This window comes from Dermacentor variabilis, chromosome 2 (genome assembly GCF_050947875.1).
Source record: "Dermacentor variabilis isolate Ectoservices chromosome 2, ASM5094787v1, whole genome shotgun sequence".
Lineage (NCBI taxonomy): Eukaryota > Metazoa > Arthropoda > Arachnida > Ixodida > Ixodidae > Dermacentor > Dermacentor variabilis.
Genome location: NC_134569.1, coordinates 173,887,666 through 173,915,428, shown reverse-complemented (window position 1 = coordinate 173,915,428; position 27,763 = coordinate 173,887,666). Strand labels below are relative to the sequence as shown.

Sequence of the window (27,763 nt, the reverse complement as noted above, 5' to 3'; positions counted from 1 at the left end):
CACAGACCACACGTTTCACGCTTTCCAAACCGGAATTAAAAATTTGAGCAGAGTTAAAGCAATTGTTACTTTCGTAACTAATACCAGCAACTGTATCAAGCGAGTAGTGGCACGGCAATAGTAGCGCTTTGCTTTGTTTGTATCTGTGCCATCATGCAATATCCCGCTTGATAATAAGGAAGATTGTTTTTTAGCTTTGTTAAAAAGTGTCAGTTAAAGAAAATACCAGATTAGACTGAGGGCGATAGTGTGGCGATGATATTCCATCCACCTTAAGGCGGTCTATGGCAACGAGGCAGAATTTGTGACACGATCACATCAGAAGATGTATTTGCAGGTTATTTACAAGCTGCTTCACAAACAAAATAGCTGCCCAAACCAGCCGCGCGTGCTACGCGCCAAATCGTCCTCTTTGTTGAAATTCAGTGCGTATTTAGCAACAGGCCTCACTGCTCCCATAACAACACGCTTTAAAGGCCACATCAGAGCACTATACATGGAAAGTAATTTGTTCTTGCTACGCAACCAGTTCTGCCAAAAACATTTATAAGTAACGTCAGCTGAGCTTAGAGTGTCGAACTCTCATATTCTAGAGGGTTCCTCCACTCAGCCCTCCAACTCGAGTCGACGATGGTGGTATATACTGGTATACCCTATGAAATGGGATCAAGTATTCTTCTAGCCTGCTTGATCTAATCCCCTTTGACTGTATCTTTTGGTATCTTCTCTTTTTGCATGCCTGATATCGATCTTTCGTATTTATAATCTTTATCATTATACTGTATCATTACGCTCACTTGCAATCACTCCGGTTCTATAAATCTCTTCTCTTTTTTTATCTTCCACCAATTATCTAACCATCCCTTACGTATATCCACTGACAACCCGTTTATTCTTCCATCTTTGAAGTAAATCGTTTCTGGAAGGTAGAAACCCCTTACGAACCTTGCTGGACGTATTAGTATTATTAATCTTAGTATTCATTTAGGACGTGCCAAGTCATTTCCGAGCTCCTTACGTACACCTCATCGTGGGACGCCTGTGTGCTCCATTATGATTATTTTTTTTTGTCCTCAGTCGTCCAGGTCGGGCCTCAATAGCAAGGCACTCTTTGCGTTATCATACATATTGTCACCCCTGATTTCTTTCTTGTCGTTTTCATAAATGTCTACTGCCTTTTTTTGTTTCCATGCTTTGCATCCTATAAGCAGTCTCTCTTTATATCACTTTCTTTTTATGACTTCAGGTTGTCCATTGACAGTTTCATGTACTGGGTACTCGGTTCCCGCTTTCTTGACCTTTTTTTCCATTCCGTGTCCGCGCTGTTGAGGTACAGATGTTTGAGCCCTTCAGACGGTTATTTCCTTTCATCCTCGTTCCTTAGCCTTTCTTCAAAAATAATCTTGCTCACCGCGTCTCTGACTTGAAAAGAAGCCCGACTTGTGTTGACATGCACTGGCCGATTTCTGGTTTTACCTAGGAGCCCTGAAGCCGACCTTATGTAAATCTCCAAGCCCGGAAGTGGATGGCAACGCCAATCATTGGCCGATATAGTCACTGCTCTTTACTGACGTTTCACATCAATTCTTGTGAATCGTAGCGTCTTTTTCATTCGAGGGACGACTGTGTGCATAACGGGGTTGAGTGGCGGAGGAGCTTCGCGTGCAGGACCGTTTTATAATTCAGGTCTAAGGCAGTTTCTTTGCCTTTCTTAAGGTCCAAACTGCATGATAATGTAGATTTGACATATTAAGTATGCAAAATAAGATTGTTGGCCACGGTACGTTACTGCTACATTTTGTCATTTTAAACTTCCATTAGACACAGAATTAATTTCATGTCTGAAGAATGAAAGCGCACTATGCAGTGCGCGGTGTTTAGCTTAAATATATAACAAAACATACCATGATTGCAGAGGGTATCGATGCCATGCTTCAGCTTGTCCTGAGTTGAAAAAAAAAAGTCATGTTGCGGGTGATCTGCATCCGTATTGGCTTTCGCATTTGAATTTCAGTATATAGGGTTTCAGTATATATATTGAATATTCAGTTCAAATAGTGTATTACCACATCAAATATAAAGAAGCCGCCATGAGTATGCACTGCAGTATTCTTAGAAAATAGTCAGATACGTTGATTAGCCATGACGAAATTGAACAAAGATTGAGCGCAATGCTTCTTTGTAAGTAGGCGCCATTATTAGTCACGCAACCTGTATTTCGTGTGAAGAAAACTCAGTTCTTGAAAGAGAGTTCTATTCCTGATTGTAATCTCAAAGCTGAATTATTAAAGCAGGGTTCTTCTTCGATATTCTTGGTGCGTTGCTAAAGATCAACCAAAGTTTTAATATTAACTATTGTATAAAGGTGGAGGTAATATTTTGGACACCACATTATGTAGACAGCAGGCACACATAATTATGAAACTACAAAGGCTAAGATGATTATGAAGGGATATTCTTGTGATCTTTTACTTTGTTCAAAGCTCTTAAAATTGTTTCGTTTTTCATATGACATTTTCCTCACACACCTCCATTTTTTCCTCATGGTACCGCAATTACTGGTGGTCGTACGTCCCTTCGAGAACAATTCAGTCCCAGCTTATTGGTTGACTTGCACACTTACATGAACGAAGTGCCTCGAAGTGTTTGAAAATGAATTCGTCAAGAACACTTTCCTTTCTGCAAAAAACAGGTCGTCGCTATTGCTTGTCACTAGTGATTCCTTTTTTGCGCTGCCTGTTTTGGAGCGTGATATCAGCGCGACCGACAGAAGTCATACACAGACAGACCAACTTCATTGGCACCGATTGCAGGGGCCAGGATATTCGTATTTTCGAGAACCTTGTGGAGATTGAAGTATTGTTAGCAGGTTATAGCAGGTCATAGCAGGTTCTTGTTCTGTCTGATTACTAGAAACGAAGTGGCGCAACCTTTTAATTAACTCAATCTAAAAAGGTTTAGAGTAAAAAAGAAAAGAGCTGGGGAAGCAGATGGGTAGGGCTCCTAGTCCAGGGATCCACTGGCCCCAGCAGCCAACCGTGCTTGGTCGAGGAGTGTCACTTGGGCCTTCTTTTCCTCGCTTGTGGGCCGGTCTCGCAATGCTCTGCTCTGATTTTCGCTGCCGGAACGGGTGGCGTAATAATTTTAGGTGGCTAGAGCCCGAAATGCCACGTAATGTGGGAGACAGTTGGCTGCCCTCTACAGCTTGGGCAAGTTCCCACGTACGCCCAGGAGTGGATGGTATGTTTTAACTGTAAGTGCTAGTACGTATTTGTCTGTAGGCGGAGCCACTCACGCGCTTCCATTACAACTAGCTGAGGGTGCGCCGGGGAGTAGCGTCGTCTTTCTCGAAATTGGTGTTCTAGGATATCCCGGTGCGTGTAGGACGCCTGAAGTGTGGGGATGTCTGGACGGGGGATAATCACTCGTTGAGTAATCGGTCGAGCTCCATATTCCGCTCTGTCGTAACCCATTAGATGCAATGTCTCCCGGGCACAACATGACTCCATGTTCGTGGTTTAGTATTGAACTTAGAAGGACCGGCGACACATGCAGGAACGCAGTCGCTAGTGAAATAATCACACGCTATTTGAGAGTGGATTGCACAAACTTTATTAAGGACGCACATCAGCGCGCAGTGGGCGTCTCCCACGCAGGGATCGACTGGGAGTACCTGGCGGCCGCTGCGCAAAGCCTTCTGGAAGGTCCTTTGCTAGTCTTGTGGGAGCCGGCTTCGTAGGATCTTCTCCCACTTCTCGGAGGTTGAGTTGGACACGAGATTCTCTACGCTCCCAGAGCACGTGTGCGAGTGTCACCGTGAACCCGAATGAGGGGCACGCATCGTCGAGGTAGACGTCCGGGTAGATGACGTGTAACATGGCGAGGTTGGGCTAGGTACGTGTTTGTAACAAGCGTAGCGTTAGCGCCTGAGGCCTGTTTAGTTCGGGGTGCGGGGGCGGAAAGAGACGTCGTCCCAAGTGAAAGTGTTCAGTGATTTCGTTGCACGTTACTGTGGCGTCCCTGTTCGCCTCCAACTCATCGAGACGCGGTTGTTCGGGAATGAAGGCGCGGTCAGTAAGTGGGCGCGCAGAGTCGTGGGCTATCTCGTTGAGGTTGGGCGAAACGCCGGGATCCGACCAGGTGGACGGGAAACGAGGTGACGGTGTGGTGCTTTAAGATGCTTTAATCAGCGCCGCAGAGGACACGTAACGCCTGGTCGGAGACGACTCTTCTCTCGAACGCTTTGATGGCCGGTCTGGAGTCACTGAATATTATCTTTCGCTTGTCGTCGAGCATTGCCAGGGCCATGGTCACTTGCTCCACCCGCTCGGGGTCGCGTGTAAGTACAGTGGCGGCGTTTGGGGTCCGCTGCGAGGACGAGACCATTACCGCGACGAAGGTTTGGTTTCATCGATAGGTGACGGCGTCCACGAAAGCGACGTCGTCGCATTCTTGTTTACGCGTTTGAGGAATGCGGTCGCCTGGGCTAGGCGCCTGCCTCGATTGTGTTTCGGATGTAGATTTCGCGGAGTGAGTGCGATCGTGATCAGGTAGCGCAGCTCGCCGGGAACCGGCGTAAACTCCGGTGGATCCTGGGTGTTCGGTGGGTAGTAGCCGAACTCGCGCAAGATGTGACGGGCCCGTCTTAGTCGTCGTCACTCCCGTATCATCTGCACTCTCTCCTGAGCCTCAGCGATCTCTTCGAGCGTATTGTGCACCCCGAGCTCCAGGATTCGATAGGTCGGCGCGGTGATCGGGAGCTAGAGGGCCCGCTTCACTACCTTTCGGGTGAGTGTATCCAGCTTGTCATGCTCCGATTGTTTCCTCGTGTGCCCTGCTGCGACGTAGGTAAAGTGACACAGGACGAACGCGTATATGAGACGTAGCAGATTGCCTTCTTTGAGGCAGTGGTGACGGTTCGCCACTCTGCGTGCGAGTCGTATCGTGTTTTACGTCTTTCTCGTCAGCTTGTCGAACGTTTGGTCGTTTGACCTTCCAGCCTCGATTATCATTCCCAGTACTCGGATGGAGTTGACCCTGGGGATTGGGTGACAGTTTCTGGTGCGGACGGTGGTGTTGCGCTCGGTGGCGGTTTCCACCCCTTAGGCCTTTTGTCTTGTCGTTTTGGACAGTACAGTAACAGCTCCGATTTGGAGGAGGAGCACTTGAGGTGCATGTGGTCGAGGTAGGACTCGGCGGTTTCGACTGCCTCCTGCAGAGCGGATTCAATAAAGTTGTCCGGCGCCACGGAGCACCAGATGGTGATGTCGTCCGCGTATAACGTATGGTTGAGGCGTTGTATCTTCGAGAGGCATTCGCAGAGCCCGATCATCACCAGGTTGAACAGTGTCGACGAGGGGACAGAGCCCCGGGTGGTGCTACACTGTCCGAGCTCTATTTCTTCAGACGTGAGGTCTACGGCAAGGAGCACGGTCTTGAGGCGGGTTAGGAAGGAGCGGACAAACTCGTAGAACCGGCGCTCGGCGACTAGGTCCGCGATTGCCGTAAGTACTGCCGAGTGCTTCATGTTATCGAACACCTTCTCCAGGTTGAGGCCGAGAATGGGGCGGTTGCCCCAAGTGGCCGCGGCGTCTATGATCTGGCGTTTCAGGAGAAGCATCGTATCCTGCGTCAAGAGCCTGGGTGAGAAGCCGATCATGCGGTGTGCGAAACAGTCTTGGTCTTCTAGATACCGGCCCACTCTGTTGAGTACGACAGGCCCGGCCACCTTACCAATGCATGACGTGAGCTAGATGGGGCGAAGGTTATCGAAGCCGTGCGCCATGCCTGGTTTTGGAATGAGGATCCTCTGGCCGAGTTTCCAGGCGTCAGGCCCTGGCCTCGGCCCCCCCCCCACGTCATTGATGGCGACCATGAGGTACACGACCGAAGGGTCATCTAAGTTTCGGAGGAGCTTGTTGGTTATGCCATCGGGGCCCGGGGCGGAACGGCCGTTCAGTTCATGGAGAGCCCGGCACACTTCTTCGAAGGAAAATTCGGTGCCGAGGAGGGTGTTGTCGGTACCTGTATAATCGGGATGTAGGGTCGGCGGGCCTGTGGGTATCGGTAGGTACTTATGCGCAAGGGTCTTGACAACGTCCTCCGGCGAAGCGGTGCCTTTGGCCTGGTGCCGTACTTTGGTGAGCGAGTGGCGCTGGTTCGTGCGGGTGTTGGTATCGTCTAGCAGGTGTTTGAGGAGGTTCCAGGTCTTCCCGTTGCGGACCTGTCCGTCGACCGAGTTACAGACGTCGTCGCACTGATGTTTCGATAGGGTGCTGCATTGTTCTGTTATGTTCCTTTTCAGTTCTGAAATGTGTTTACGGAGACTGCGGTTGAGATGCTGTCTCTACCATCGTGTCAGTAGAGATTGTTTGGCCTTGAGCAAGTGGGCGAGGAGGCTGTCCATCTTCTCGGTTGGCCTGTCTGTGTTGACTGTTTTCGTGACCGTACCGACGTCGGCCTTGAGCTGAGCCGTCCAGTTATCCAGGTTCACGGCAGTGTCGGTAGGGAGTCGTTAGGCACTAGTCTTGCGAAAGAGGTCCCAGTCGACGCACGTGTACGAATTGGGCTTCCTGACGATGGTGGGTAAGTGCACGGGCAGTATGAGATGGTCGCTGCCAAGATCCTTCGGAAGACAGGACCAGTAGGCATCGGCTGTGTTATTCACGAATCAGATGTCCGGGGGGGTGTTTCTTTGCGTGGACGTGTCGATGCGGGTGAGGAACACCTTGTCTGTCACTAAGGTGAGATCCAGGTCGTTCGCATGCTGCCACAGCGCGGTACACTTGGGGGTGTCACGAACTAATCTCAGGGGCGATGCTGAGCGCTCAAGTCGCCAGCTATCACGAGCAGGTTTGAGCCTGCAAGACGGGTGGCTCTCTGGGATAGACGTCTGAAACGTTGACTCATTTGTCTGGGGCTGCTGTCCACGTTGAGGATGTATACACTTTGTCTGGACGCATCGCTTGGGAGAATCTCCGTCATGACGTGTTTATCTTGGACGTGCCGAGGTCGTGCGCGAGGCATGTGAGCTTTTTAGAGAGGGGCGTGGCGGTACCGCGTCCTCCGGCAAGGCCGGGTAACCACTGGTAACCGCTGAACGTGGCGGTGTGGGTGAGAGTTTCTTGCAGTAAGATTGCATGGGGCTTGGTGTCGTGGCTGTGTAGCTATTGCTACAGGGAGACTTTCCACGCAGTGAAATTCCTGCATTTACACTGCCAGATGCGGAACACTTCATCTCGCCTGGCCATCTTGATACTTGTGTGGGTCGGCACGGCTACCCGACGGTTCAAAGGGGGCCGCGTATGCGGGTGGAGTGGGCATGGGGTGTTCTGGCGAGACCGGCTAACCCGCGGCAATGGCGAGGGCTACGACGTTTTAGACATGATGTTCGACTGTCCTCAACCGATTACCTTGGACAGTGGGTGTACTCGGAGGTGTTTCTTTCTTGCAAAACGTCGTGTTTGTTGACTCGGCCTTGGGTGTAGTTTTGTAGTGTAGTTTTCCTCGTTGGAGCTGTTCTTTATATTGTTTATCTTTTTGATGTTGCTGGGACAGTTGTTGATGTAGCGTATCTATTGGCAGATGCCTTTGATTGCTGGCGGAAATTGATGTGGAGATGAATGTGCAGCTTGTCTACTGCTCCTTCTTGTGCGATTTGTCTGGTGGCGAGTGCAGTGTGCCAGGCTTCTCAAAAGACTCTTCCAAGACTGCTGCGACGTCAATCAGAATGCGCGCTTCTGTCATTTGACAGTGTGCGACGCTACATTGAGCGTGTGAGCTTCTGAAGTGGTAGCGACTTGTTGAATTGCAGTATGCGGAAGAAGGCTCGAGAGTCGCGGGGCACTTTGATCTCTATACGTACGTTACTCTAAATTGTCTTCGCCTTGAAAGTTACGTAAGTTGGTACTAGTACTCATATTCTGGTTTCGTCTTGGCAGTAAGCAATTTGGCTTCGTTTCTCGAGAAGAACTGACTGTTGCGGTATTTTCTCGATTCGTGTTGTTGATACAGAAGTTTCTGGCCATGTAGTTTCGAATTGCTGGTGATTGAGCGCTGTAATACGTTGCAGCGGATGCGGCTTGGTCCCTTTCTCTCGAACAAAGGCTGTCTGGCTGCGATGCCGTGGTGTCGTGGTCAATCGTGTAAAGCATGCACTGCGGTCTAATGTGCATACAAGAGTCGTGGGAATAACGGTGGAATCTGTCAGAAGCATCAACGACGACATCAGCACTGCAGCTTTCTGAAGACGTACATATTGTTGACTGATGTGCGGAGGTCAAACACGGTTCACTGTTGAGTTTCGGAGGAACGAATAGGCGTGTGGATCATTTGGTGTGCAGTGGCTTCTCATTTATTGGGAATATGAAGTTCATGCTAAGCGCGCGATTGCGCGTCCTCTTCGTGGGAAAAATTATGGCAAGGGAAATCGCTGAGGATCTACTAAAATTGGGGCTTTAACGGAATGAGTATGATCGCTACGTGGAAAATGTGTGGGACTGCGGTGACCCAGCTGAAATGTCTGCAGCTCATGGATAATGGAGGGTTTGTAAACTTTGAATTGGCTCATCATTTCGTCTTTCATTTTATTTCAGGATTCATCGTTTTACAAATATATGCGCGAGGTAGAAGCGAAATGCCTCACCTGTGAAGTGATCGTTGAAATTTGCCACCATACCCCGTTGTGACCATGATGCAGCGGACGCGTGGAGCTCAAAGAAGCGAAACCAATCTTCCACGCGCCCATGGTCCGCTGATCAGGTGTACTTGGGTATGTCCATGGCTAGTGGTAATGCGGGCATGACGCTGGCTGGTGTCGGTGGTGGAGATGTGCGCTCTGTGTTCACGCCGTGGTGTTGAGTATTTGCATGATGATGTGAGGTGGATGAGGTGGCTGCTAGGTTTTATCCTGTCGTCTATTTGAGAGTCGGTGAAGATATAAGATTCCTGCCTTATGACTTCTTCGGTTTTGATTGAGAGGGCTACCGCTAGTGCTTCTACCGTATTTGCCGAGCTCGTCTCGGCGTAGGCGCGGGTGAATACACCTGGTCTTTTGGGCCGAGCCATTGGCGAGCAGCGAAAAGAAATGTGTGCCACAGCGGGCTGCATCTCTGTAAAATGTGTCTGGATTCGTACCGCACTTTCTCTGTGTTGTCTGGCTCTGGCGTCTTCACGTGCATAATTGTTTGTATGAGGTATTCACGTTTTTCGATAAGGCAGGGTGTACCTTTCGCTACGGGTATTGGAGGAAAGGGGTACGAGTTCCTCGTCACTATACTACGGCCGCATGGGATACCCTAAGCGACGTGAGCTCTCCCTACTTGTGGCATACGAGGAACCAGATCGTCTGCTTTCACCATGCCCAATAGACTAACGCCTCATGGAGCCACATTTCCTCACTACTTTTCAACATCGGTAGGGCTCGTCTCACCCGACGGCTCGAGTCCATGCCGGGTTTGGGCTACGCCCTGTATGCCAATGACACCACGCTATAGATGAACAAAGGCTCTCTCTAACACAAAGAACATACTCTACGGGAAGCAGCATAGACATTACGTCCCTCTGCGGTGGGCTGTGATATCAGATGACCCAAGGAAAAATAGGAATTTCTTCTGGTACAGGGCAGAGGCTTACCGATGTGCCACGGTGCGGCATTATTCGATTAGGCGAAGCACCGATCGGTCGCCATAAGGTCGTATAAATGGAAACTGGCTATCAAGAGGGGTATTGCCAGCCACTCGGGCAAGCGCCCAAAAGAAGCCAAAGGCAGGTTTAGAGATAATTGTCTTTAGATAGTTGATGACCGTTAGGTGTGTTTAGTGTAGTGTTAACTTCTATATCCACTGTTAACTGTTCACTGTATTTCTTTCGACTTCATCATTGATCTAGATTAAGTGCATGTGTGTTAGGGTTCTTGTGCTTTTGTGTTTCGTTCATTGTGTGTGTCGTCGTCAGTCTATAAATATTTTTTTCTCTCTTTCTTCCAACTCTGACTCTTTCACTGTGTTGGCTTGAGTAGAGAACAACCAACCGGCTTGTATATCCCGTCGATGACGTCGCGCCAACAGCGAACGGGTGACAAGCCTTGACACAAGGTAAGCAACCCTTCGTCCTGAGAGTACGCAACCACCCTATATGCGAAATAGCTAAAGCCCTTATACTCGGTTTCTGGGCACCGGGAAACAGGCGCACAGATCACACACTTAAAGCTCTTCGCACAACAGTTAAACAATTTTCGCGCCTGGTACACAGAGTGACCTAGCATCCCAAATGCTCTGGAGAGGCTGAAACGCGGCGCGTCATCCGCGCCTTTGTAGTCAGACGAGTCATGTACCGTCTCGTCTACCTGGAACTCAGTAATGCCAAGGTCAAACAAGCCGATACATTTCTCCGTATCGCCTACAAGGCTGCCCTCCAACCACTACCAGGAACAACCACAGATTGGCATCCAGCCTTAGGAATCTGCAACCCCTCTGAAGACTGGAGGGCCGCGGTCCATATCTAGCAATGAGAAAGGCTGTCTCACAAACTTGGAACTGTTACCGGGAAACATCCTTGTGCTTCAACAGCTTACTCTGGAACAATAAAACTCAAGATAACAGGCCCCCGTGACGCTTCTCAGGGTACTCGTAATCATACGTTGTCCGCCCTCGCCACACGTTAGATATCACAAAGTTCGCAACTCCGCATTTAAATACCTTATGTATGATGAGACCTGACGCTGTTAATTACTGATTCGTTTGTTTTCATGGTTGTACACAGGCAAAAACATCATGTGTTACATCACCAGCAGTCCTGTGAAGTGAAAGATTCTTATGCAATCTCCTTGTCGGTGAGCCAGAGTATTTAAACCATATTGTATTTAGAAAACAAGCTGTCCTAATCATATTTCATTGGTCTTTAGACACGACATACGAAGCGGCGACAAAGCAGTACGAAAGTGCCTAACAGCATCCGCACATGAAGTGCTTCACTGGTGAAATAGGTCAGTTTGTATTTTTCTATTAGTTTCTAGGGCTTGCCAAAGCATACACGTTTGCTTAAACTGAGCAGGAGCAAAAGAAACTCTCTAACAGCAGGAAGGAGAGAGTGCTGATGACAATCTTTTTTTAATTTTTTCGCATGCTAAGCCGTTCAGCAATCACAAAGCAGCTATTCTCACCTGGTGATGGCGTGCTCCGGCTAAGTCACCTTTCTCGTACAAATCAACAATTTTCTTTGCAAGATGTCCCTGGTAGGTGAATGTCCCTCCAATGGCTGCAGTCACACCCAAAGCTAGAGCCGCAAGGAGCATCTGTGGCCAGAAAGTAATTTCACTTCATGGATGGCAGAGTCAATATGTCAGTGGACAGTAAATCACCACATTATTCTTTAATAACCGGAACATCAGTGTCCCAAAAGACTCTGGAATATCTGACACATTCTATTGACTCGGTAGTTGTTCCTGGGATGAAATATTTTAAACTCCACAGCTACCGATTATTCAAGCTCCACTAAGAAACTGCTTGAAACTTCGATATTCTGTCTCAGTTAGTAATACATTAAGATGGCGTTCCCGCAGTTTTGTCTCGCAACCGCATCAAGGTTTATATTGGATTTTCAACTGCACGAGTCAGCAAAACTCGTCTTCTAGACCACTCAGTAGGCTGTCATTAAAGGTTCAAGAAGGCTTTTGTTGCGCAAAATGTTTGTTTTTTACGGCTGCAGTAAATTTATTTTCAATACACGTGCAACTGTTTATTCATTTGCAGTGATATTACTTACTTTATTTCAGTTACTTGTCCTGCTGAAGGGACATTGAACGAGCTGATACTGAGATATAAAGATCGTGAACCTACATAAAGCACACTTACCTCATTCTTTCACAAATCTAATCACACGATACTTTTTGTAGGACGTAATTGAACATTTCTACAGTAGATGGAAAAAAGAAAAGCTTAGAGATGCTAAAAGGAGGATAACGAACTTTTCTCCCGCCATTTGTGATTCTTTTACCCGTGGCTCACATCAGTTTATAGAACTATTCATGTTACCAGATTCTCACACTAGAGCGTGACGCGCTTTGTCCAGCAAAGCTCCGTTAACATTGTCACTAACTAGAAGGTGAGAAGGTCTGCCTAAACATTTCTGATGGCGCAATTTTTTTTATTTCATTTAGCTAAGCGGCACATGCCGCGAGAATCGTGTCGTGCAATCAGCCAAATGCGCCCAATATCACGCAAGAATTGAACGCACTATGTCAGCAACCTACAACGGCGAGAAGCAGCGATAGTTCACGCCCGCCCGAACTCCACTGTACCGTCGTCTGCTACTCTTTCTTAAGGTTTGCGCAGGCCCTGTCTTCATTACCGGGGAGGTGCCATCGCTTTGCAGATGCAAAACGGCATGAAGATAAAAAAACAACGATGAAATTTATCACCATGATCAAAGTATTGTAAAACATTTGACTGATTTATCAGCCCTCACAGATAACAGAGGCCCGCCGTTTGCCACATTTAAGGGAAGAGTTTATCAAGCGACACTGGGCACCGTAGAATGCTTTGCGCGCATGCGAGAACTATCGCCGATCGTGTTGCTTCTCGCCGTTACAAATTGCTCACTAGCGTGACGTCTATGCTGGCACGATATTGTTAAACTTCTGGCTGTTCGTACACCCGTGAGCAAAAAAGTTGGGGGACACTTAAACTTCGCCTTCAAGAGTGGAACGCGATAGCGTTATCGCACCACGTTCGCACTGTCCACTCATTCGCTCGGCATCCTCTTGAATCACACGCAGCGTTCGGCACGGCAACGAAACGTGCGCCTGAGCAAGCGGAACGAACCAAGGAACTCGGTGTCTCGGAGGGAGAAACGATCTACGCGAGCCAAACGTCGTGATCGGCACGGACAGCCGGGCCGCGACGCGCCATGAAGGCGGACGCCTCGATGGGATCGTCCTCGATCTCGCTTGGGAGCACCACGCAGACGCATGACTCCTCGGACGCGGTTCGGCACAAATCGCAGGGGACGCTTTCCCATCAGACGCGCTACGGCGCAGCGATCACGTCAGAGGCGTCCCGCATCGGACGCTGCACCGAGGAATCGCGCTGTGAGCGGAAAGAGGCGCCGCGTCGCCTAAACACGAGGGTTCGAGTGACGCACGCTGGAAGTACGAAGGGGAGAGAGCGAGAAAACTTATTAAACGCAAGGGCATTGGGGCATCCTCGCACCGGTCCCCGCACGGCCCGAAGGGGACAAGCGGGCGAGTAGCGCCACGTATCGGGGCAGCGCCGCACATTGCGAAGAGGGGTTTCCTATGTTTGCCGCAAGATGGCTCTGCGTCTACGCAGAGCGCAGAAATGTAGCGGACACGTACTTCGCTACTCGTGTAACTGCGCCTTCTGTAATTTACATGCTCATAATTACCAATATACACCGCAGTATAAGTTTCTACGGCACGTTTCTAAGGCAACACCGCATTCACTACAGGCGCTTTAATCCCGCTTTGAATCATCGAACTCGTGGCTCAGTGGTAGTCTCCTTCTCACACTCTGGAGACCCTGGTTCGATTCCCACCCAGCCCATCTTGCAAGTTATTTTTTATTTATGATGGGCCTTCCGAAATTTATCGCTCACTGCCAACGCCGTCCACGCCGACGACACCGGCTTTTCTGCGACATGAGTTCCTTAACGCTGTCGCGTTAAAAGTACACGGACCACGGCATTAGGTGCCAAACTGCATCGACATACCACCTTCCGGTGCGGCACCTGCTGTCGAGAGTGATGCTCGAGCGCCCCGTTAAGCATGCACATGCTCTCAGATCTGACGGTGTTTCTTGTTGCTATCCTTGAACAGGTACAGTCGCGGACGGATTATTTATTAAATTATGGGGTTTTACGTGCCAAAACCACTTTCTGATTATGAGGCACGCCGTAGTGGAGGACTCCGGAAATTTAGACCACCTGGGATTCTTTAACGTGCACCTAAATCTAAGCACACGGGTGTTTTCGCATTTCGTCCCCATCGAAATGCGGCCGCCGTGGCCGGGATTAGATCCCGCGACCTCGTGCTCAGCAGCCCAACACCATAGCCACTGAGCAACCACGGCGGGTACAGACGGATTAAAATGGACAACGGCGAAGGCGGCTGGAGCAGCGGAGTACCCCGAGTGACGTCAAACTTGTCCTCCGCCCGCTCGCTCTCGCGCTGGTGCTTGTCATGCTTAATATATTTCTAGTGCGGTGTTCGCCTGCTCTGCTGCTCACGGTCGGGACGAAGGAGCGTGTAAATCGCCAGTAGTTCACAACTTTGCGCTGTCGCGCAGTAGCGGATGGCCGCGTGCCATCAAACCGCTGCGCTTTGAAGGAACCAAAAGCCGATGTTTTTTGTGGGCGATCTGTAATCGCGGACACAATAAAATAAAGCATGGCTTCGGTTAAAACATGCGGACCAGTGTCAACTAGTGAAAAAGGCGCCTGGTGTCGAGACGTTTGCTCTTGTATGCGCGTCCCTTTTAGCTCGTAGCCTCTCCAAACCTTTAGCATCGGCTTTAGTATGACTGACACCGCTATAGCCACAACGTCTGATGCGTTGCCGGAATGGGTTGTCGAGGGGGGGGGGGGGGGCGATTGTCCTCTGCGCCCAGCTCATGTTGCAACTTACAGCTGCCGCCATAAAGTCGCAGGCTCTATACATTTTTTTTTCTGTCGCGTGACCACGATACCGCCTAGGCAAAGGATGGCTGCTGCGTCTCGTCTGCTAGACTCACAATTACCGTGCACGGCACGTCGTTGGAACGACAGTTCTTGACCCACTCTTCATATTTGTCCATGCTATCTCGCACTGCAGGGTTTATTCGCAGTAGATGAAGCGGCTTCAGTAGGCTTTCTCTGATAAGAACTGCTATCGTCCTTCAAAGCGCAGCGGTTTGGTGGCTTGCGGCCGTCCGCTACTGCGCGACAGCGCAAAGTGGTGAACTACTTGCGATTCGCACGCCCCTTCGAGCCGACCATCAGTAGCAGCAGAGCAGCCTAACGTTGCACTAGAAATTTATCAAGCGTGACAAGCACCAGCGCGAGGGTGCGGAGAAGAAGTTTGACGTCGCTGCGGGTACTTTCGTCGAGAACGCGCGGTAGCAGCTAAGGCGCCGCGGCCGCTCCGGCCGCCTTCGCCGGGGTCCATTTTAATCTGTCCGCGACTGTACGCTAATTCTCTACTGCATGTTCAACAGGTAGCCGACTGGGCCGCTTCCTTTGCTCTATCATAATTGCACAGCTGTTTGACTGAGTGGTTTCGGCAGACCTGGCTCGCGCACCTGCGTTTTCAGGTTATCGCGTGGCGCAATTGGCTTCTCTGGCATCTTCAGATGACTCGGGTAGAAAGGCTTGTTTCTAACTGCGACGTTGTGTTGTCGGAAGGGCTTCCAATATTTTCTGCCAACGTGCTGCTGTTCCTTAAACAGATTACAGTGTCGATAGATAGACTGCTGCAATTTTCTTGCACGGTAACGGATAGCGATTGAAAAACCGTGTTTGCATAAGCAGCACCAAATATGGGAAGCGCCTCCCATAACATACGGCCGCAGCATTAAGCACAGAGTTTTGCCCGTCATCGAAAGGCGCCAGAGAACGCCACAACCGAATAAATGCGATGTGCAACGGACGCTCATTACAGCTCTGCTGCAGTCACTTAATGAAAGGGCAGCACGGATATAGCGGCGCCGTGCAGGCTGCACAGGTAGCACCCTCTAAACATTTAGCCAACGAGCAGTCTACCTCGTTTGCAATAGCAAAATGACGTGGGGGCACATTTGATGAGACGCGCATGCGCACCACCGCTCGAGGGCTACTCTCGAAAGTGGGTGCGGCGCCGAAATATGGCGCCTAAGTGCAGTGTGGCACGCTCTTCTGTTGTCAGTATGCTTCGGGCGAAGGGTGTACGTTCTATTTACGTGCATGTGGGCATCAATCTTTGCTGTGCAACGTACAGTGACACGCGTAGAATGAACTTGCAACAGGATGAATTTGAACCATGAAATTTGATTCAGTGCCCTGGGCGATGGTAGTCATTGTATATGAGTGTCACTTTAGCTACTCGCTGCTATCAATTGGCAAGTTTTTCATAGTTGGTTGCATTATTTACTTCTGGTGTGCCTACATCCTCACGTTGTGCCCACCATGAGAAAACATTAAACAGGTGACAACCGGACGGCACATAACAATCATTATGGTGGGCGAAAACGGGTTGTGGAAGATCCACAGTGCTATAAACCGCCATGTGGTCGATTCAAAACGTCAATAATGATAACTTTAGATATAGAAGGCGGTATGGCGTCATAAATGATAATTACTGCAGCTTTTCTCGCGCGGGTGTTGTGAAAATTGGGTTAAGTCGTCTAGCCACTACAATAATAGTTACATTATACCTCTTCGAATCCAAAGAATATTTTGATGTCAGCTTTGTCTTCGCGCAAGAACCCAGCCAAGTCGCTCAGTTCGCTGCATGAGTACTTCGCTCCACACAAAGCCGGCACACGTCGCCTCGCCTCTGGTAGGAATTCAGTCATGCGCACTGAAAAAAAAAAAACAAGAACAGCCAGTCATCTGCAGCGTGAAACCATGAATGCCTTCTCGGATGAAGTACGTCTCAGCGTTAACGTACTCAGAAGAAATGAACCTGCACTATTTGTCCCTTTACTGTGACCTCCTCCGATCAGGATGAAAGCAATGTAACATGATTTTCAAGGGTCAGACAAAAATTGTCGAGTGGTTTCGTTAGAGGGACAGTAAAGGACAGGTACGTTAAGCTTGATTAGCAAATTACATGTCTTGAATACGATAAAAGACCGGTTTACCATGAGGGCCATTTTAATATGCAAGGAAATATGCAAAAATGAAAGACAGGGTTCAAGATCCTGTGCAATACCACGTCATGGCATAGCATTCAGACAGCGGGTGGTGTCAACTCATTGGTACTTTTCGTACTTTTCAAAGTAAAGAATAGCTGAACCTGCGGTGAGTTTGGAGAACCTTGTTTTATGATGACTGGCCCACTAAGGCGCAAATACTGTCGAACCCAGTGCATCATACCAGCAATTTGGCGCTGTGCTTTCTGTGCGAAATTTAGAGATAGAAACAATGTCGCACATTTGCGTCGCTAATCACTAACATTTTACCAAGAAATACATGCAAATGGAGCTTTCAAGAACATTTCATACGAATTCACTAAATTAGTGGTGCTCTTTTGTGTTGCATTACATCATCATCATCATCATCAGCCTGGTTACGCCCACTGCAGGGCAAAGGCCTCTCTCATACTTCTCCAACAACCCCGGTCATGTACTAATTGTGGCCATGCCGTCCCTGCAAACTTCTTAATCTCATCCGCCCACCTAACTTTCTGCCGCCCCCTGCTACGCTTCCCTTCCCTTGGGATCCAGTCCGTAACCCTTAATGACCATCGGTTATCTTCCCTCCTCATTACATGTCCTGCCCATGCCCATTTCTTTTTCTTGATTTCAACTAAGATGTCATTAACTCGCGTTTGTTCCCTCACCCAATCTGCTCTTTTCTTATCCCTTAACGTTACAGCGATCATTCTTCTTTCCATAGCTCGTTGTGTCGTCCTCAATTTGAGTAGAACCCTTTTCGTAAGCCTCCAGGTTTCTGCCCCGTAGGTGAGTACTGGTAAGACACAGCTATTATATACTTTTCTCTTGAGGGATAACGGCAACCTGCTGTTCATGATTTGATACTGCCTGCCAAACGCACTCCAGCCCATTCTTATTCTTCTGATTATTTCCGTCTCATGATCCGGATCCACCGTCACTACCTGCCCTAAGTAGATCTATTCCCTTACGACTTCCAGTGCCTCGCTGCCTATTGTAAATTGCTGTTCTCTCCCGAGACTGTTAAGCATTACTTTAGTTTTCTGCATATTAATTTTTAGACCCACTCTTCTGCTTCGCCTCTCCAGGTCAGTGAGCATGCATTGCAATTGGTCCCCTGAGTTACTAAGCAAGGCAATATCATCAGCGAATCGCAAGTTACTAAGGTATTCTCCATTAACTTCTATCCCCAATTCTTCCCAATCCAGGTCCCTGAATACCTCCTGTAAACACGCTGTGAATAGCATTGGAGATATCGTATCTCCCTGCCTGACGCCTTTCTTTATTGGGATTTTGTTCCTTGCTTTATGGAGGACTACGGTGGCTGTGGAGCCGCTATAGCTATCTTCCAGTATTTTTACATATGGCTCATCTACACCCTGATTCCGTAATGCCTCCATGACTGCTCAGGTTTCGACTGAATCAAACGCTTTCTCGTAATCAATGAAAGCTATATGTAAGGGTTGGTTATATTCTGCACATTTCTCTATCACTTGATTGATAGTGTGAATATGGTCTATTGTTGAGTAGCCTTTACGGAATCCTGCCTGGTCCTTTGGTTGACAGAAGTCTAAGGTGTTCCTGATTCTATTTGCAATTACCTTAGTAAATACTTTGTAGGCAACGGACAGTAAGCTGATCGGTCTATAATTTTTCATGTCTTTGGCGTCCCCTTTCTTATGGATTAGGATTATGTTAGCGTTCTTCCAAGATTCCGGTACGCTCGAGGTCATGAGGCATTGCGCATACAGGGTGGCCAGTTTCTCTAGAACAATCTGTCCACCATCCTTCAACAAATATGCTGTTACCTGATCCTCCCCAGCTGCCTTCCCCCTTTGCATATCTCCTAAGGCTTTCTTTTCTTCTTCCGTTGTTACCTTCGGGATTTCGAATTCCTCTAGACTATTTTCTCTTCCATTATCTTCGTGGGTGCCACTGGTACTGTATAAATCTCTATAGAACTCCTCAGCCACTTGAACTATCTCATCCATATTAGTAATGATATTGCCGGCTTTGTCTCTTAACGCATTACATGCGTTCCCTTTAAAAACACAGCAAAGGAAATACTAAGTCGTCAACCTAGATTAAAGGATTAGGCTTACGCAATAACACTTTCTTCTTTTTGTAGCAAGACCGGAACATTTATAACGAATAAAATGAACAGAATGGAAAGTTGGAGTGGTGTCCCACATTTTGGACTATGCTACCTCTCCTATGACGTCAACACTGGCTGATTCACAGAGTGTGGTACAGAATTATCTCACGTGAAAATTATGTGATTTCGTCTTTTTGACACGGAGGTTCAAATTAAACGGCACTGGCACCTTCGATGGCTACCTCGCTCTGCTCTTCCGCAGGGTCCAGGAGGGCCGGCGTTCCTGAACCGGGGTGATCGAGCGGAAGAGCGGGGTGAGGTAGCCGCTGAGCGGTCGACAGCGTTGACTCGGGTGTGGCGTAGTGACGCGGGCGGCATAGTTCCTATGGACCGGACGGCCAGCGAGGAAGCTCTTTGCCGTCAAACGCCGAACCTCGCGCACTGCTCACGCCACGGGGCCACGGGCCACACTACCTCGCGCCACGCTTTTTGAGGCGCCACTGCCGACGCTCCCAAATAGGTGTCGATGATCATGATGGTCCTCTTCGCCACTGCACTGCGCACCGTCTTCATATGCTTATACTTCCAACTCCCGCGTACCATATATTATCGCAATACCCCCTTTTTCGAGAAAGTTGTTCACAACTATTTTAACACAAGGACAAGGGATGAAATAAAGAAAAAGAAAAGTTGTCATATACGTTTGTCCTATTGTTCATATGAGCACACGATACATATTGTTCACAGGGCATCAGATCACGGCGAAAATGCTTGCTGGGGGCCAAGCGCTGGCGATGAGATAAAAAACGCCCTGCCGTTTCATGGTCGCCAGTCACGTTGCAGCCGACCTTGTTCACCGAAACCACGCTTGAGGGCAGCACAATACCATTGCGCAAAGGCTCCGTCGCGTCGGAATTTCATATTTCGCGGGCTCTCTTTGCAACCCGGAAGAAGGACTGCGTGAGACGTATCGTAAAAGAAACAACTCGATCGGTGGTTTCTGAAGTTGCTCTATAAATCTGCGTATCATAATTGGGGTCCTCAGCCAATAACATTAAAAGTTAGGTAAAAAAACTCAATTAATTAGTAAGTTATGGGGAAAAGAAAAGATTGTCTTAGCTACTATAGGCTATTGCGAATAACATGATTTTGGTTCAATTCGCTGCCGACGTGCCTTTCACTTTTAAATTCTTGGGTCAAGTTCTGTGGGACACCCTGTATACCAGTAATCCCAAATATGTCGTCACAAGCATTACCAAATGATGATAATAAATACATGTGCCCTTGTATAATTCTGTGCGATGTGCTACAGCTTGGCCGGCCATCCACCTTCACAGAGTGGAGTGGGGCCTCAATTTTTTTTTCTAATTTATCTGTGGTAAATAAAGTGTTTATGTTCTCGCTACCAAAATAAACGCGGATGAAAGCATGGACTTTCTTTCAGCAGCGCTCTCGAGTGAGCGCACTTTGCCTCTGTAGCTTACGCTTCATTGCCACAGAAAGTTGTTCGCAAGTATCCCCCTTCTTGGTGCGATTTTGTCCATTAAGTCTTTTTGCTTCATTTATATCTTCGCCACTTCAAGTTTTACAATGCTATTTTACACACTAAGCTACAGAGAATTCATTACTACCCAGACTGAAAACTCACCATTGACGCACGTGAACGCCGGAATATGGTAGTAGATGATCGGCGTGTTTGGAGCAGCTTTAGAAACTTCTTCGACGTAACGTACCAGGTGGTCTGAAATGAAGTAAAAAATAGTGCACTGGTTGTATGAAAGCTACATTTTCATTTCTGGTAATATATATAAGCTAACTCACTTTCGTTTACTCAAATGATATCATTCGCTAGAAGGAGACACTTGTTTTGCCGCCAATAATCATGCGCTCTTACGAACACTTTACATTGCCGAGAAGGCTGCGCTGTGAGTTAGCAAATCATTTTCTTTTTCTGGCGGGGGTGTGCTGTAAACCCTATTCCAAGGTTGCGTAGCGGCTCTGACACTTCTGTTTCGCCTACTTCAGTGTGAGTGAGCAATTTATTACTAGTGGGTAGCGTTTGTACTATGCTTAAAACTAAAGAGTTTGAATTCTGGAAGCTCCAATATACAGTGGAGTACAGCTTGTCCCATCCCGGTCGTAGTGCAGGGTGTAGGTGACTTATGAAATGTGTTTGTGGAGACAGCGTTGACGATTTTGCAGCAGGCCTTAGTTGTTCAATGCTCTCTATCTGTGTCCCTTGTGAACATAAGCTATTTCTCAAACAAATTATTGATGTTTGTTCGATTTACTCGTATATTTGTGTTTAAAATTACTTCAATCTTGTGACACCCAACTGGCCTAGGAGGGAATCGTCGCCAATAGTAACCAACACACATTGTAAGTAAGCACCACGCAGTGACATGTAATATATGGAAAGTGATCTTTAAGTCCATGTTTTCCTTTATTACTTGATTTTTCAGACCACTGCGCACAAGTTTAAGAGGAACACCGGCAGTCTTCCGGGTGTTTAGACCCGTGGCCTATGATAGCAAGTGGTAGCATCACCGACTTTGATGAGTGCATTCGAATTTTCACTTACTGTGAACAAGACCACGGTGCGGAAGCCGGAACCTCCTTTAATATAATGCGTTTTGCCTTGATAGGCGCTGTTTGTGTTACTTACTACGATGTTCTTCTAGCAGACGGGATTCCACTAGGCACTCGATTTCAGTCTATGCCGGCATTGAAGCACCAAAAAAGGCGTATTTTGCTGTCTCGCTTGCCCAAGACGCTAATTGCTAAAATTCGAGACTTTACCGCATAGGACTATCCTCTCTGTACCACATTTTCTCGCATTGCAGCTTTCTTGCCTCGGATTCACGGCAGAAACACGCAAATTACTCCACCGCGACAACGCATTACACAACAATGTAGGCGTATAGGCTATATATATTCGACGAGTCAGAAAACCATGGCAGTAAGCTACTGTTTACTAGACGCACAGATGACATAGGAACGGTCTTCAGCTTCTCTGCTCAACGCATTAAGAACATTAACGGCAAGGTAACAGCTTAAATCGAATTTGCTTTAATAGGAACCACGGCCGTAAATACAAATTCCAGGACACTTCCGCATCACCTTCATAGGTAAAGTGCGGCTGTTGAAGAAAATGTAAATATAAGTGAAAACCCCTTCAGACGCATTCGTGCTCCACGTTGAACGCATTAATTTAGCCTTTGGAAAGTAGTAATTATAGATGTCCTGCCAAAAGAACCATAGGCTTGAATACGCTGCTATGGGGACCGTTCAAAGAGGCGGCAGTTCTTGATTCAGAGAACCTCACCTTCTTGCCATTTAGGCAAATAGACGTTTTCCTAACCATATTTCCCGCCGTAGAGTGCTAATCAAAAGAAGCAAAAGTTGTAGTTTGTTAAACTTGGTAACTCCAGCAAACGGAGCAGACTTACCGATGGACGGAGACCTGAAGTAGAACGGTGGTAGAATGGAAATAGCGTCCACATTCAGGCTTTCAGCATGAGTAGCCTACAAAAAATAGCCACCATCAGCTCAAATCCTATGTATTCATTTAACTCCTCATATGATGGAGGCATAGAATACGTTTGCTTCTTTGCAGTATCCGCTCGCCCAACCGACTCATTCCAAAGAAAAGAATACAGCTCTGCGCTGGGTACAAGGTTGTTACTTCGTGTAAAGTGATGGTAAGAACTTCAAGAAGTTCTTTAGATAAAGTTTCATTATAAACAAATATACACTATAGCATAGACATGGCACTATGTATTTTAGAACAATACCAACTGTGTAAAGGACAGGACCAGTACATCCTGTTTATTAAAAAAAAACACGGGCTGACAGTCCTTGTCCAAGAGGTGAACACATTGAAAAGCAGAAATCTGAAATATTCTGCGTTCTTTGAAAGCTGTCACAACATTTCAAAAGCAAGTCACTCACGAGCTCTCGGGTGTCCACTATTGACGCTGCCGTCACATGAATGATAACGAGGTCCAATCTGCAATTAAAGTAGGTTTTGAGACTTAGTTTGTTTATTTAGAATGTGTTTTGCAAGCCAGCAATAATTTTTAGAACATGAAAGCCTTTGCGTTATGGATTATTAATTATGCATGAAGTGCTTTCATAGCGTCGTGCATTGGCGGATTTCTCGCATTGATGGTCAGGGACGTTGCGAATCAATAGTTTATTCTCTATCAACCATGTCAATTTAAATGGCAATGCGAAGTGCACCTTCCAGCACCATGGCGCTCTTGCAGAAAAGTTTCGCTACGAACAGAGCAAGTTATAGAACAGTCAAAAGTTTCATTTGTGAGTTTTCGGCCCCGCAGCTCACATTGCATAATAATGCAACGTTTCGAGAAAAAGACTTCCCTTCGTCAGGGAGAATGTTGCTGCCTGGACACAGTTTGCTGCAATTTGTTGTTCGATCACACTTATTCATTTCAAGCCCACATCCTCACGTGAACTTCTGTCTGGTTACACTGCCTGAATCTGTCTGAATGAGAATGAATTATTATTTTGTATACACTGCACAGGTTTTCAGCTAAACAGTTCTGTTATAAAGTCACAATAATGTTATTTGTCACAGCACATCACTGGCTAAAATACAGGCAATGTAAGAAATTGGCTTACTTTCCTTTGGAGGCTTCAACCCATCTATCGGCCAGTTTCTTTCTCTCTGCGACGGTTAGTGAAAGTCCTTCGCCAGTGGACCCATTAACTGCGCCGTGAAAATAAACACATAGTGTAATTTGTTTGTAAGCACTAAATATTCGAGGCATAAATTGCATAAACAGAGCTCGTACCAAATGCCCCCGTGACACTCTGCTTCTGCAGCAGGCTCACATATTTGTCGATGAGATTGATGTCGATGTGGCTGAAAATATCCACAAATGCAAACGTATTACGTCAAAATGTAGCAATCGATGAAAATGCCGTTCCCGAGAAATGTGTTACAGTTTGTTTTAGCCGTCTGTCTTAATGTACGAGATTGGGCAATGCGTCACAAAATCAGGGTAAAGATACTCCGAACATTACACATGTGGCGGGACTTAGAACGAACCGAAATTTCGTTTAGATAGCTCTCACGTGTTTACTTTCATATCCCACCACTAGGTATTGCTAGCTATTGCCCTGTGGTAACATTGCTTGGATGGAGCCTTCTTAGATGCTAGAGATTCTGTGAATTGCTGTGTTGTGAAGACGTTAAACGAACACGACTTCAAAAGTATCATGTTTTGTGATTTTTCTTAAATCCTCAAGTGATATCTGTCCGTTTCACATTGCAAAGCTGAGCAATATAATAAGCTGAGACTCTACGGATAACAATGGCAAATAATGTAGTAGGTGCTACGTGCAACAAGCACATATATATTTCGTCATATTTCTTTCTGCTAGATATAACTATGAAGGCTGTGGTACCGGTAGTTCTTAGTGAAACATCAATCATAGCCTAGTGAGAATGGTTGGCATGAGAAGGGAAGCGCAGTTCAGGATGAAACTGTGGGTGTGACAAGATGAGGAAATTCGCTCGCATAAAATGGGGCCAGCTAATTTAAGGCGCAGGTAATTGGATATTCATGAGGAGAGAGAGACCTTTGTCCTACAGTAGACATAAACAGAACAATGGTAATAGCTTTGAGAGAGCCTATAACAAAAAAAGGGGCTAAACATAAAAAATAAATTATCCTGCTATTATCCTTAAGATATGGCTGCATAATTTCTAGACTGGACAACGGTGTCTAATCCTAATTATATATGTGCAATACGTGTGTTCTGGGTACAGCTTGGAACCATTACACCTTAAGGGGGGGCGGCACCACACGCAGCCGCGGCGTCGTAATACTCCTAAAATATGAGGCGAGTAACTCGCGATAGATGAATCATAAATTAGATTGGCCTCTCGCAAGTGCTTTCGAGCACTCTCGCAGAACAATTTACGCTGGACTGGCCAAAAATGAGCACGGGGTACACATTCGCCTGGTTCAGTTACATCACTGTACTTTCTGTCACCTGAGAGTTGGAGGGTTGCAGAGATCCTATATAATTTCGATCACATGCTTGGTTACTCCGACTGCTCAGGGAGCAGCCGAACGTTCAGCTGCGGCAGGCTATCTAAGGCTCCAATCTTGAGTCTTACGCATCCCTGCATTGAGCGTGTACGAACCTATCCAATGTACCACAAGGCGCCTTGCCGAGGACGCATGCTTCCTGACACATTACAGATGTCTATTTCTTATGTTTCTTTTTTGACGCTCATGCGTCCGCGTAATTGCACACAGAGGTTGAGTGCTTCTGCCCCTTAGAGAAAAATAACATGCCACTTTAATGCTGCTTACCCTTTACTGTCAAAAGGCGTGAATGGAGCGACGCAAAGGCCCCTGTAGTTTTTTATCTGGAAGAACAATATTGGACCGTTCAACGTTGGCTTCCATAAAAAAGAATTGGCGGTCTTTCGAACAGCCGGAAACGTGCCCCCCCCCCCCCCCCGTTTCAATAGAGGTAACTCGAAACAGCGCAAGCCTTCGACAATAGAGAAGCAGGGTGCTATTTCATTTCTACGTTTCGCGTCATTTAATTTTAATCGACCATGACAAAAAGGCAATATACAAGAAAACTGTAGGGCGAATAGCCGAAGCCACCGGTGGCCCATGGTGAGCCCCAATTGGCAGCACAGCACTTTAGTACAAGCATCACTGTGAAGATGTAGCAGATTAAAGTACTAGTCACACCGTAAGTCTAATTTATGAAAAAACGTCGAAAGGTACAGCCATAGTGAAAATACAATATATAGACCTAGACAACAAAAAAAAACACAATACGTTCAATACGGACAACCACAATGCGTTCGCTATACGTATAGGCAAAGTATATGAGCGAAATTATACGGTAGATCAGGCGCAAGAGAACTAATGAGCTTGAGGCAGTGAAATAGCGTTGGTGGTGGAAAACTTTAGGAAAAAGAAACTTTTAATTGACAGAGCAATGTGGTTACATGATGTTATGAAATGCAAGGTTTATTGCGTTATATCTTTTTGCACCATAATGCTGTATAATACGTTCAGCGCATACGTTACGCGTAGCAGGTGACCTTAATTTCAAAGCTGTCGGTGCCTCCGGTGTGACTGGTTGGTACAGTCACACCGAGCTACGGCTGTGCGGTTTTTTCAAACTCTTGTTCTCACAATATGCATTAAATAGAGCGAGCCCACAGCTTCCTTCCAGAAGATGAAAAAGAAGCATCTGTGCGAGCAAAGGTGAGCGCCCACTAACGCAGCTTGTACAAGTCACACTTTAATTATTACATGAAAACATGGAAGTGAAGCTGCTCGGAACGTGTCAAAGAAGACATGCTGATGGAACGTTTTTTTTCATGCTGAAGCTAGTGACTAACACCTACCTACAAGCACCTTCCCGCCAAGTGCAATTAAATGCGCGAGAAAGTGTTTGCCAATGACAAGCGCTTGTGACGCACGCGGTCGCATGACGTTCTTTTGATGGTAAAACCACCAACTACGAGAAATACGCTAGTATTAGCAAGTCAGGAGAAAGTGGGCGTACTTGCCTTGGCTATCTTTGCGTCCATTTTGAGCATCTCTACTCTCTGGCAGTGATTAAGACTAAGCAGCTGTACCGTCTCTCGGTCCAAAGAACTCGACGTTTGTCTTTCTTTTCTTTTTTTATCGTTCTGAACGAGGGCGCGGATAGAGGGAGCGCGAGACAAGACCGAGCGCAGCTCTCGACAACACGGCTCCCGCAATCTCTACGTCCGCGGCCACATCAGATAACAGGATGTAGTCTCCCTCTCTAACTGCACGAATGAAACGGGCATCGCTGCAGCACGAAAGCTCGCTTTCCTATAGTGGTGGTATCGGCAGTGGCGAGATAAAATTACGCTGCGGCAGCGCAGGGAACCTCGGTTCCTCGAGGTCCTCACATTTTTTTTTTACGAGTGAAGCTTCAACACATGCTGAGGACAACGTGCGTTCTCGCACAACGACACAGACGTTCTCCGGAGAGTTCAACGATCAACAACAAACAGCTGCGTCGGCCCAGCAGCTGGCAATAGCACTCTTCGTTTGTAGGCCCCGCAAGAGGTATTTTGCGCAGGATTTGCGTGAGACGCACGGGAAGCTTTGACGAAACATCGCGAAAAATGCACGAAGGCTAGCCGTTAACGTTGCGAGCAGAAATTTTATTCTCATGGAATGAAGAAATTTCCGTGTTGCAGCAGACCTATCTATAGCCGGTTGGATTCGTGTGCCCTTATATGTTGGCAAAGAATTTAATTCAATCTTTATTACGCTTACAAAACCTAGCGAGGAATCGCATTCACCACACCTCCAGCGAATCACTAAAAAGTTCAAGAACGCCACTTCATTTCTTTCCTACCTTGAGCAGCGCTACGTAATAAACATTTTCACTCAATATAAGTCACGTAGTGGTAAAGCATCAGTGTAATCCTTGAGATTTCGAAAGCAACCACGAGAGCCATGCTTTATAGCACTGAAGAATGAGATTGAGAAGAATGAAGAATGAGATTCCCCACATATTATAATTTCTTTTGTTACTTCAAAACCCTCGCCACAGTGACATTCGCTTTTTCGAATGAAGCAAATTATTGCACTCGTAGGTAATAATAGGCACTATAGAAATGCTCCAGCCCGGTGTTCGGTAATAAAGAGCTTTAGTGTAGCCCGAGTTAGCGTTTAACGGGCGCAATTCATTGCGTGCACCCTAGTGGGCATGAGCATCACGCAAAAGGAAATTTTGCGTTTTGCGGCCGAATGCA

At 47.2% G+C, this 27,763-nt stretch overlaps 1 protein-coding gene across 2 annotated transcripts in view; it reads right to left on the bottom strand.

Annotated features, from left to right (window-relative positions):
- Positions 1-26,653, bottom strand: part of LOC142572953 (N-acetylneuraminate lyase-like) — a 41,075-nt gene extending 14,422 nt beyond the window's left edge. For both annotated transcript variants that reach the window (XR_012826178.1, XM_075682430.1), the window contains exons 1-10: positions 26,537-26,653; positions 25,311-25,366; positions 23,778-23,848; positions 23,605-23,692; positions 22,912-22,969; positions 22,410-22,485; positions 20,609-20,701; positions 16,404-16,549; positions 11,162-11,293; positions 1,905-1,944 (exon numbers count right to left, since the gene is read on the bottom strand). Coding sequence is in view for 1 of the 2 variants with exons in the window: in XM_075682430.1 (XP_075538545.1) it covers positions 1,905-1,944; positions 11,162-11,293; positions 16,404-16,549; positions 20,609-20,701; positions 22,410-22,485; positions 22,912-22,969; positions 23,605-23,692; positions 23,778-23,848; positions 25,311-25,366; positions 26,537-26,566 (790 nt within the window). In the remaining variant the exon portion in view is untranslated. The remainder of the gene's footprint in view (positions 1-1,904; positions 1,945-11,161; positions 11,294-16,403; positions 16,550-20,608; positions 20,702-22,409; positions 22,486-22,911; positions 22,970-23,604; positions 23,693-23,777; positions 23,849-25,310; positions 25,367-26,536) is intronic.
- Positions 26,654-27,763: the final 1,110 nt, after the last annotated feature.